The sequence below is a fragment of the Scatophagus argus genome, chromosome 11 (assembly GCF_020382885.2).
Source record: "Scatophagus argus isolate fScaArg1 chromosome 11, fScaArg1.pri, whole genome shotgun sequence".
Taxonomy (NCBI): domain Eukaryota; kingdom Metazoa; phylum Chordata; class Actinopteri; family Scatophagidae; genus Scatophagus; species Scatophagus argus.
This window is the reverse complement of record NC_058503.1, coordinates 9,716,157-9,729,052: the sequence shown is the minus strand read 5'-3', so window position 1 is coordinate 9,729,052 and position 12,896 is coordinate 9,716,157. Positions and strand designations below refer to the sequence as shown.

The window sequence follows — 12,896 nt, the reverse complement described above, 5'->3', positions numbered from 1 at the left end:
AGTTGGCACCCAGCCACAATAAAGATCCATTTTCTGAATACTTGCTTTCTGCTGCATCCATAGCCCTGAACTCCTGACACAAGATCTGTAATATATAATGTAGCTATTCATCAACAGATTCCTCAAATGACATTTTGGTTTGTTAATAATGCCAGTGACTCCCATTGACTCTGTGTCATCCTTTAATAATCCCATCAAATCAACTGAACTGTCCAGTTATGAAACAGATTCCCAGCCCATAGAACAGCTGATGCCTGATAATAAGTGGAGCACAGCGGTAAGCTCTTTATGATGCCGTGTTCCTGCTGTGTCCATTTGAGTCAGATGTGAAGAAGGAGAATTTATATGCTTGTTCTCATAATAATAAGACTTTCACATAGAATGGGCTGAATGTGTACAATAAAGGTTCCTAAATCTACAATGTCACCCTTTAAAAATATTTGATTTATTTACATATATGTGCATATACAAAAGATAAAATGCTAGGCACTTTTGACATAGCTGGTGTAATGATGTCTTCCTCCTTACAGCCTTTCATTAAGCTTTTGTACATCCCAACTCTCAAATTCACAGACATAAAATTGATGACAAAACTGGGTAAGACAAAAGCATATTTCCAAGTATGATGTAGGTTTTCATTACATTTGTAGTCATGACAAATAAGAACTGTTAATGGAAAACTGTTCCATTAATTTAAGTGCTGGAAATATTATGACACATTTCTTGAATACTAAACAAGCCACTCAAATAAACTCTTTAACAGCCACAAATGGTAGGAAAGTGTGTGTGTGTGTGTGTGTGTGTGTGTGTGTGTGTGTGTGTGTGTGTGTGTGTGTGTGTGTGTACATGTTTTACTCTTGTTGTGGGGACATAAATCTGTTCGCAGTTGTCAAAATCAATCAATCAAAATCAAAAGATCACAAAATCTTTAGGTGGCTGTTTTGGCTTAAGGTAAAGGCAAGGTTAGGTTTAGCCCAGGGTTAAAGCAAGTCCTCAGGAAACTACAACTATTTTTGTAAACATTAATTATAATTAATTAAAATTAATTATCTTAATTTTAAGTTGTTATTTTTATATTATTATCTATTATTAGTTTTCAGCTTCAGCTGAAAAAAGTCTTCAGCTTTTAGACTAGTAAAAGTAGCGATGTGAGGACATCACTTTGGGCTCTGGGAAACCATCATGACAAATGTTTTCTTATTTTTTATTCGTGGTCACAACGTGTGTTCTAGTACAGACTTTGAGAGTGCATTAAGTACAGTAGCTGGTGAGCAGCTAATTTATGTTTGAGCTGCAATGTCTTTTATTGTGTTATGAGCCATGCTTTTCAGCTCTGGCTGTTTACCGTGTTATGTATTGCTGATAACGTTGCCAGAAATGTGAAACACACAGGACCATAGACATGTGCCATCACACATTATCCTCCCTTAGGTGTCATTTATTGTAATTACCAAAGCTTATTTTCTCTCTAAAGCCCCATCAGTTTAGAATTGGATAGCATCAAGTTGGACACTGTTGCAGAATTATAGATATTTCACTAATAATACAAGAGGCTTCATCATTTCTGGCTCTTTGGGATTCACAGGCATCTAAAGCACTGATGGTTATTCACACCATAGTGTCCCATGATGTCGCCTGAGGTCACATGTAAGTTATAAAGGTCACGTGACACAGAGTGAAAACAGAACCTCATTAAAAAACACACTGAGCTCAGTTGGTTTACAGAATCCAGTCTTATGGTATATGGTTGCATTACAAGAAGTGTAAATTTTGCTACTTATACCAATTAAAGTTAGTCACCCAGAACATGTGCTAAAAACCCTGTTTGTGCAACCCAACACACATGCACTTTAGAGTGTCTTTCTTTGGACTCTTTATTCCTGTTTGATGCAGTTCAAATTGTTTTGATTTGGCTGTGTAGGCTGGTTTCAACATTGTCAAATTCTGGTATGAACAACTGTGCTGAGAAGAAGAAACCTGAAAAGGAGGCTCTCAGTCCACATCCAAGCAAACGCTCAATGGCTGGGCAAGCTGCTTAAAAGGCTTCAAGCTGGTAGTCCTGCCATCAAACCAGTGAGTATGAGCACAACACACACAAGCACGCACAGATATGAAAACACACATCAGCGTCAACCACGCAAGCATCCTCTTTGATGTCAAAGTAAGCCTGTGATAAATGCAGCCCTGTTGAAACAGCATTATATGGCACCAGGGGGACGGCTAAATGGGATGCCTGCTCCATCCAGGTCGACAGTTTTAATGAGCAGCTCACATTCATGAAGCTGGTGTTATATATTCCCACAAGCAGTTATCATTTTAATCAGGAGAGGCTTAATTTTTAAAGAGCTTAAAGATGTTTCATTTAATTTATCTGACATAGTGTGCAATAGGCAAACTGAAGAAATATGAGGGGAGTCTTTGGAAAAAAGTGGTGATGAGAAATGGCTGAAGATTTGGATGGATTTCATGTAGAGCAGGTTTTCTGATGAGCTTAGTGGAAGGAGCACTGGAAGTGATGAAAACAGGGAGTGGAGGGGATGGGGAGGGTTTGGGGAGGTCAGCTTACAGGAGCAGAGAAAAGAAAAGGTTTAAAGTTTGACAGCAAAGAGATGATTGGCTCACAAAGGTCATGGCAAAACTGAAAGAGTGAATGTCCTCAGTCAGTTGATTGAGTTGGAAGAGAGAAAATTCAGACAGAAAGACAGAAATGGACAGAGAGAGAGAGAATGACCTCCAACCTCCATTATATAATTAATTATTAAAGTATAAACATTGTGCTAAGGCTGCAGATCCATTTGCAAAAAACCCATCTGTTTAACTGCATCTTTAAATCTTCACTGTAGAGACCTTTGCTGTCTCCATATTTCTTTTCTGTTTTTTACAATGAAATAAAACTAAACTATGTTTTAACTAACTAATCTGCCAGTGAGATGGCTCCCTAAGATGTGTGTGTTGATGTGAATGACTTGTTGACATTGAGTGTGGATACGAAGTCTGACGTATCGCATGCAGAGTACGTTCAACGGAAGGATGTATGCTGGAGTGCCTGACAACCATATATAATCCTCTCTGGATTTGAATATTTTGAAGGCATTTTTATTTCCTTGACGTTAATACGTCCCAACTCTTTCATTCTTTGTCCAGAGACCCAACCTCAAGACCTGTGATTTCCATGTTTTGAAGGCTTCACAGCATCTCCACTGACGATAAAGGGTCGCATTGCACAATATTAAGCGATGTTGCTGATGCATTATGCAAATGAAATGCAAGACATGGAAGTATGTCCTGTCCTGCTGCCATCTCACATTAATCTGTAATCCATATTCATAGATACAATGGAGAGAACTGAACTTAAAGTGAGGATTCTGAAGGTAGCTCCTTGGACTGACCTTGTAGGTGTCTTCAGTAATGCCATTACATTTAGCTGTCAGTGGTGGCTTCCCACTCCTTCCTGACTTCAATCCAGGGAGACCTACAGATTGGATGCACCTCATCAGTAACCAAGAAACGATAAGAAACAATTAGTGTGTAATTGAGCTTCTCTGGCTGTGACTGACACTTGCCACGACGACACTTGTGCTGTCAAAAGCAACATTTGCAACCCTGCACCCATCCCTGCTCGTCTAATCAACTCTGCTTAAGCATTTGGTTGACTATGCCACATCCATTAAGCTCTTAACAGTCACCACAACTGATACTTTAGCATCAGGAACGGTTTTGCACAATCAGTGGTGTCACTGGTTTTATTTTCCATGTCATCAATGATGTGAATGACACTGCTGTGTGTTTAAATTCCTATATCCCTGTAGTCCTAATGTTGGCTTCCTCCCGTCCCTCTTGATTTAAAATCTGAACATACACAGTGCACACAGTCCACTGCAAAAACAAGTGGGAAAAACACCAGGAGGATGCGCCAGAGACTTGGCTTAAAAGCTGTTATGAGGGACAGTTACATAAGGACTTCAGAGGCTTTAACTTTGTGAGACATTAAACCACGCTGACATTTCTCAACTCTTCTCACAGGAGTAGCCTAAACAAGAAATATATAAGTAGCAACATCTCCATGAGAGATGCAGTAAGTAACGGATGCTAAAACTAAACTAAACCAAAGAGTGATTTGAAGCTTGTGTAAAATGTTAATTAATTTCTGTTATTCCTCACACTGACCAGGCTCCCAGCAGAACTGACAAATGGCTGTTCTGTGAAGGATTAGTTTATAACCAATCAGCAGCAGGCAAGAAAAAAAACATGTCTCAGTTCAGCAAAGCAGCTCAGCTCAGCTTGGTTCAGTGGTTCTGCTTAACACAGAGCCCAGTTTCTGCCTTTTGATTTAAGGATTGTTTGGGATTTGAAACAAAAACACATGAGTGTAGGCTTTCTATTAGTTATGAGATGGAAGTCTGTGCAACAATGTTGGCTTCTAAGGACCATGTTGTCTGTAAGACACATTTTTCCTTTTAACTGAGGGCAATATACATTTCTACGCGCTGTTATATTTCCTTTAATGGCTGTATAGTACTGACCTCTGTTGGTGGGTTTATGGCTCTACTCTTTACAGTCTGTCAGTAGTGCTGTATGCCAACTCTGTACTATGCAATTTTCCTCAGAAAAATTGTGTATATGTGTAAAAGCACACACACACACACACACACACACACACACACACACAGAGAGGGAGGGAGAGAGAGAGAGAGAGAGTCTCTGGTCTGAATGACAGGTGGAATATTGGATGCTGACTATTGGCGAGCTAGCTGAGGATTAGTCAGCTGAGCACATCACCCACCCCACCCCCCAACCCCCCTCCACCTTCCCAACCAGCTGAAATAGAAATGAGGGCTTTAATCCGAAGTGGAAGGGCCACTGGCACAGAGTGGGAGGAGAACGAGAATATTCAATTTGTTATCATTCCTCAGTTTTGTAATCCATTATCACAATAGCACTGAGTTTTGAGCCTGTTTTTATGCAATATACTGTGAAAAATAAAGCTCAGGCACCCCGTCTCACCGACCCACACTGATTTAATCCTTGCAGGGTGACACAGCTGATGGACCACCAAAAAGTATGAATGGAAACAGATATGGCTTCACTTTTTCAGACATTATTATGCAAACTCAGGACTCACTTCACAATGTCAGCAATGCCTGATAAATAGATGAATAAATGTATGTGCAGTTACATTAAATATTTAAAGGTGAGTCTGTTTGTATGTGACTGACCTGACTGGGCTCAGCAGGCCTTGGTCAGCAGTTTCATAATATATGATTGGAAGGTCCAGTCCTCTGGTTTACATCTCAGCTCAGAGTGAAGGGATATATTTAAAGAGTGCAGTATTCAGCATATTTATGAAGGTAAATACCTACCAGACCAATAACACCCGAAGGATATTGTTTAAATAATCCCTCTGCTGATGTGAAGATACTCAGAGTTCAGCACAAAACTGAGTCAATAAATGCCCATGAAGCACCTATTCATGATCCCTGTGGTTATGCTGTCAACATTTTCATCATAGTCTATTTTTGTACTATGGATTTGTGCCAGCACACATTTGTTTTAATGTACTCATACTGTCACCTCCTGGTTGTAAGTAGAACTGCATTATTTGTGAGAGCTACTTCTTGTACAAGGATGGATACTTAAGGTATAATTTGATAATTTGATACTGGTATTTTACTAGTGTCTTTCATTTTCATGGAAATTTTTATTTCCATTACACTACAACTCAGAAAAAGTTTTATTTTTTTTACTGGATTGCATAACTTTACTTAGTTACTTTGCAGATTCACAGGAATAATGCAAAATATAGCAAATAGATTAAATAGCTCTACCTTCCTTTGCTGCAACATTAAAGAGCTGCAGAATGCATTAATGTATCAATAATGGTAATCTAATAGTACACTTTTTATGACAGGTGCTCTTTTGCATAATGAGTACTTTTGTGTACTTTGTCATTTTCAACATTTTGATTCTCAGATATGAAGATTTGCTGCTTTCCTTTGTCTTAATTACAGACTGTTGGACAAAATTAACACTAATTGTCATGGCATTCCTCAATATTTTCTGATTTTTTAGAAATCAAAAAATAATTGAAGTGATCAAGAAAACAATCAGCAGATTAATTCATAATGCAAATAATGTAAAATAATAATTAATAATCTAAAAAATATTTCAAATTAAGCTCCAATCAACTCCAAGTATTAAATGCTAGTTAAACATTAATGCATGTGTAATAACAATCTAATCTATAATAGTACATATAATACTAGAGATACATTCAAAGGGGCCATTTGTCAACACTGTCTATTTTTACTTTGATACTTCAACATTTTTCAGACAATATGTATAACTTTTCAGCTCCTTTTACTCATAATGGCATCATTTACAGTGTGATGTTAGTGCTTTTACTTCAGTGAAGAGGTTTAGTGCTCAGGCAGGTGACAGCATCTGTTACCATTGCTGAACATGACTTATCCCTAATGAATCATTAGAGGTCTCTAGCAGCTGTTGACATGTTATTGTTTTCAACACTTTTTTCATCTTAAATGTTGCAGCACACAAAAACACAACAGAGGAACAGATTATATGTCTGTATTTATTTTCATCAGAACACAATTTTAATCATTGTAGCAGTAGTTTTCATACTTTTCGAAAAGATCATGACTTGTGAGACTGTTTTATAAATCATTTCATCAAAGTTGTTTGTAAAAAAATTAAAGAAGTTACTTGAACTAAAGCCTCTATAATATTACAATATACTGGTAATATAATAGTAATCATAATAATCATAATCGTAATGATACCTCTATATGACTTTGAACCTTTTTCATTTCTATAATCATAAATCTTTCGCTTTCACACACACAGAACCACAACCTTTTACAATAAGGTTGTGAAGCTGAGGACAAGTCTATTGGTTAAATCGCACCACATTCTCTTTTAACATCAATGATTTCAGACGCTTGAAATAAAAAAAAAAAGAATTAGAAGAAGAGGAAGGAGGTAACAGCATGACATCAACTCAAAATACACAAGGAAACCTGGACGCAAAGACGTACATTGTTCAGCATACTAGGGAACGTATTTACAACCAAAAAAGGAATGGGCTTCTGCATAGATCCACAGGATAGAGAACGGAACTATTGTGAAAACAGAGAGAGGCTGACAGGGAGTGATAGAGGGCAATATCTGTGTACATATCATTTGGTGGTGGGTGCACAGGGTTTAGGGGCAAGAGGCATACATAGTCTATATGTGCAGGGGTAAAACACAAAATTAGTTTTTGTAGGTTGGTATGTTATGGAATGTGACAGACCATACCCTACGACTGCTACAGACCATTGTCAGGGATCTAGACTGTATCTATAGGACCCTACATAATTTCTTGTCAGTATAGTGCAGTAAGAAATGTAAAAAAATAATGATAAATAAAATTATTACAGCAGAGTAAGTTTTGCGTGCATGCCTGCATTACCAAAAAAGTCAAATCAGAGATTTACATCAAACAAATCTAATTCTAGTATTTGGGAGAAACCTTGCACACAAATATGTCCATCCTTGGTGCAAGCATGTCGGAAGAGGCATGAAGGACAACACATACGCACGGCATTCACACCCATGCAACCACAGTGTGGATGCATTTCTGCATGGAAAGCAGATATGGCCTCTGCATGACTTGTGAGCGCAGGTTATTGTATGGATGCATGTCGAGCAGTCCGTCTGTGTCACAAAGCACAACAACTGCTGACATGATGGACAGAATGAAATCTCATGTATGTCTTCAAGAGATCCCTTACATGTGTTCATGCTGAGGGCTGTGTGAGGCTTATGAGGTGCAGTCCATATATTGCTAACATGGCACACTTCCATGATGCCGACGGACCCTGTTTTCATCCTGTTGCCCCTTAATGTTTGGCATGAGCAGCCTCCCATACCAGATTTGAATTGGGTTAATTTATTCATTAAAAGGTTTGATTTGGCACCAGTTTCAGGTTATTCATCCACTTCTGTGCACTGCCTCCTATATCTTCTATCTCATTTCAGGCTGTTGGACAGAAAAAACATAGATCCATGCCTACGCTAGTCTGTTTTGAGTCTCGGGGCACTGACACAGTTTTTACACACTGTACAGTACAATGGTTTCATACTACAGTCCATGCAGCTTTAGGGCTGAAGTGAATAATGTGACCACTAATGTAGAAGGTCCCTGTGGGGCTAAAGACAGTGGTGGTTTGCCACACCTGTCCTGCAGGCCCCAAGGTCGGGGCAATGCTAATGAGCTCTCAAGAGAACACACAGCAATTAGTGTCAGACACTAACACACATCCCTGCATACGCACTCTCTCTCTCTCTCTCTCTCTCTCTCTCACACACACACACACACACACACACAACAGCACACATTTACCCACAGGCCCATCTCTTTTTCTTCCAGAGCTCAGCCCTCCTGTTTCCTGCGTATGTGACAGTCCTGACGTGGTAGGTCTTCAGCAGCAGTAGCAATATAAAAGAATAAAAATATCTCCATCTATTGGTGCTCAATGGAATAGCAGCATTTTTCTATCACTGAATGCAGTCATCCAAGATGGGCATGGGTGTGCTGTGCTGAATGACAATGAGCAGTTATGTATTTCATGCAAGCAGGAATGGTCTTGAGTCCGGCAGGGTCAAAACAGTATAAGTGCCAAAAGAAGCCAACATATCAGCTGTATATAGACAAGGTGTGAATAATGATGAATTCTAAATCCTCATATAAGCTGTGTAATAAAATTCTTGACATCAGATATTGGATTGGACATCTCATTTGAGTAATCAACATACTTGAGAGTGGAAAAAATGCACCCAGCAACATCTTTCTGTCTTTGAATACCTGATCTCACAGCCTTGTTCATTCAAGAGACAAAAAAATAAATAAATAAAAAATATAAAAACTAAAAGAAGAAGTCAGCCCTTAAGGTCACACCATTCCTTTCTGTTCACACGCTGGTCAACATTTGTAAAATAAACGCAAGTGTCAGCTGACTTTAGACGATTATCATGTTATGCCATTAGTGCTTACACAAACAATGACATGCTCCTCTCTCTGAATTTGTTTCTGTTCCTGCTCTCCAGTAACAGCCAATGAGAATGCCTCTGTACTGCGGGCATATGATTTTAAAAAGAAACAGGAAAGGAGCCACAATTTTTCTTTTTTTAATCCTTTTGTCTGCTAATATTTTGGATGTGCATGTTGTTATGCGTGTCTGACTGTGCTGATGATAATGTTGGTACTGTGTATCATAATAAGCCCTTTAATTAATGAGACAGTTGGTTTGATGTTTTGAAGAGAAAAGTACAAGACAGTGAGCATGCTACAGGAGCTGATTTGAGATCAGATGGGGTGTGGATTGGGGCTGAGGACAGAAATCAACAAGAGAGGCCTCCACACGCAGTTCATTGAAAAGATTTTAGACACATTTCGTTCAGACACAAACTGCCCACTCAGAATAAATTGTGTCTGTGTTGGAAATGTGCAAAATGTTAGTCCTTACGTATTGGGTGGTCAGTGTAATATACCCATTGGTGGTAAAGGAACTTCTCTACACACTGTTTCAGGTGGGATGCTACCTTTCCTTTCATATTAACTGTACGGGAGCTACAGCTCCCCGCTCATTGTAAAAAGTCCTCAAGAGTAACATCCAGTGATCATGTTTCCTGTGAATAAAAAGGCCTGAAGTTGAAAGACACCACACACAGATGTCAGTTGAAGGGCAAATACTGCAGTACTTTGAGTTTTTGTTTTCAAAAAGTGGTGATAGAATTAAATTAGTTGTATTTGAACTGCTGCTCACACTTGATTATGAATCAAATGTGATCTGTAGGGAGAATTAAAAGGACCGCAGTTGTTGAGGCTGAGAAGACATCCTTCAGCAACCATTGTTTGGACTGGATAGTAGCTTTAAAATCCAAAATAGCAAATGCTTCTTTGTGTGGTGCAACAGTGAATACTGAAACCAGTGCTAAAATCCTGAAGTCAGTTAACTTTGCTGAGCAATATTGCTGAAAAGTGACCAGAATCTTAATGGGGTTTTGGTAAAATGTTGGAAATTAGATCTTTGGTTAAGACAAGCTTAACACAGTTTGATGTTTTGTTCTGTGAGATAAAAGCATTCTCTGTGCTTTGTTTTGGCTTCCTGTGAACTAATTTACAAAGTGGCTAACTCTTTTAGAAACTGAGCTACAGAAAATCTATTGCAAAATGTTCATGTTGCTTTTAATAATAGACAGATATTCCAGGGTGTAAAGGGCAATGAACCAAAAATGTACCAACACCAAGGTAAAGAATCCCTGAGCCTTCCAATTCTGCTCATGTCCGTATGTTTACAAAGAGCTTTCTGCAGCTTCCCAATTGTGTGCTTCTGCCTGGGGTTCAAAACACAGCAGAGTACAACATGAGGAGTACGAATCCTAATGCTTCTGTTTAGCAGCTTTAAACTGTGATCATTCAATACATAATATGCAAAACTGACAGAGAATCAGAGATGACATTTTTCTTCAAAATTTTAAACTTTTTAAGATTCATCGTTAGTTTGTGATTATATAAAATGATTTTGATTCAGATTTTGCTGCAGACGTTTTTCGCACTTTAGCCATGTGCTAATTTTCTACATAGGTGAATATTATCTCACAAAACAAACAGAAGAAAAACCATAAACTTGTGTTAAACACAGTGCTCATTATGGACATCAGAACCAAATTCAAAACCCAGTTAAGTTTTAAGGGGATTTTGGCCAACAAACCAGCATGGCAGAGATGCAAAGTGACATAAGTGTGTGTGTGTGTGTATGTGTGTGTGTGTGTCTGTGGTAATGGGGCTCCATAAAAACATCATCGATGCACCAGCCTGTTAGACTTTTAGGGTATGTGTCAGCAACACACACTCATCCTCTCTCCCTCTCTCTCTCTCTCCCTCTCTCTCTCTCTCTCTCTCTTACACACACACACACACACACACACACACACACACACACACACACAGATATACGTGTAAAGACATGCACACAAGCACACACACAGGTCCATGCATGCTCGCACACACACAGTAAATCTAGAGACACAAACCATCACACCCTCACAAACTTGCAGCTAATTTTTTTTTTTTTTACACATTATCTGTCTTTTTTAGAGAACACATTTCTTCCCTTATGAGAGACCCAGAAACAAACACAAAGGATGAACATTAGAAAGAGAATATGATTGTGTTATTCCATAGTCAGCCAGTGCAACAGAAACCAATAATTGGAACACAGTGTAAAAAAGCGTAGTGAGAGAAACTCAGCCATGAGGAAGCCGACCTTCCCACTCAACAAAGGCTGTGGCATTGTCCCCTTTCTGTCTAAGGGACTGGTTGAGTCCCGCAGTATGTTCGTTTACTTATTTATTTGTTTTGATTGATTTGTGTGTCTTTCGTCTCAAAGCGTCCCACATTTCTGTTGGCCAGAAGGCGTTGCAGAATGTCCACAGGCACACAGCTGCAGCTGTTCGCACAACTGTGGCTGTATTTTTCCACATCGGTTGCCATGGCGAGGGAATCCCCCACCCCAACAACCTCACCTCCTCCTGGCAGCTCCATCACTCCTCATTGGCAGGGCTCTCCTCCAGAGGCGTGATGGCGGGGAGGCCCAGTCCTGTTGCATTGTGGGATGCAGTGAGGCTGGCAACAGTGTGTAGGAGGACGAGGACCAGCAGGCAGAGTTTGAGCCGGCTGTTACACAGTCTGCAGGCTGCCGAGGAGCTGAGGGAGGTACGGTGCTGGCATGGCGGATGAGTTCTTTTCAGGGTCCCCCGGGAACGGTTGTCCACTTTCAAGTCCCACCGCACGTCACAGCACTCTGCATCCGGGTCCACACCTGATGGATAGTTCTCCAGCAGCCCTGAGTGGGTTGTTGGGGGGGAGGAGAGTGGTGGTGGTAGAGATACAAACAGTTAGCTTAAATGTCATCTTAAAGATGCTGTACGTGCCATTTCTTTTTTTTAGAAATCCCATAATTTCTTCTTGTCACAAGAAGAGTTGTTGCTTGTCCAGCTTTCCCCCCCTAAAAGCAGTTCTTTACAATGTTACAGATGACAAGAACAACATCAGGCTTCAAGGAAAACAAATTTTATGGTTGGAAAGCAAAGAGTGCTCAGTGCCCTGTTGTATAAGAAATCATAAGCAAATGAGGAAAAAATATGAAAAGAATGTGCAAAGAAGATGCGCAAACTGAGTTAACAACATAAAAGAAGTTGTTAGGGGACTCTAAAAACCTGTAAAATTCTTTAGAAATCAGAAAAAGGCTGACAATGGGTATTGCCACTATCTCCAAGAACATGGTTCGTTAAAAGGTGCGGTGCACTGAGCCATCTCACAACAAGGCTGTAAAGAAAGTGTACATGCTGCATCTTTAAAGTCTTTCTTGTTCTGCTCAGCAATTTAACTGAATGACTGAAATCAGCCGCCTTTGCAGCCCTGCCTACATACACTACAGAAGTGCCTCTGATGTGTGTAGACTGTACCAAAAAAATGTCAAAAATATACAGTATTTGTGCTTTTTCAAGAAATATGGAAGCACAAAGTACATGCAAAAGATACATTTAATATAAAAGCATTATGTATCAAAGTATACTGCATGAACACAAAGTCTAAAATCTGACTCTGTTTCCACTGATGTTATAAGCAACAGGGGCTTTGTCACGGCCTGTGTGCATGCTAATATGAGGAGTGATATTTGAAGAAGTGTGGGCCCACTAAGCACAGTTTGACTGTCAACAGCTTAACTGTGACAAGAAGAACCATGTAATTACAGCAAGTTTCTGACAAATCTGCCTTTAAAGCAACCATGTTTGCAGAGTCATTGACAAAGTGCATGCATGTCTATTAATAG

At 39.5% G+C, this 12,896-nt stretch overlaps 1 protein-coding gene across 1 annotated transcript in view; it reads right to left on the bottom strand.

The window, feature by feature from the left end:
- Window positions 1-6,571: 6,571 nt before the first annotated feature.
- The window catches only part of LOC124067085 (transmembrane protein FAM155A), a 77,353-nt gene continuing 71,028 nt past the window's right edge, over window positions 6,572-12,896 (bottom strand). Inside the window, exon 3 of the mRNA XM_046404154.1 lies at window positions 6,572-11,906. Within this exon, the coding sequence (XP_046260110.1) occupies window positions 11,605-11,906 (302 nt within the window). The 3' untranslated portion in view covers window positions 6,572-11,604. The remainder of the gene's footprint in view (window positions 11,907-12,896) is intronic.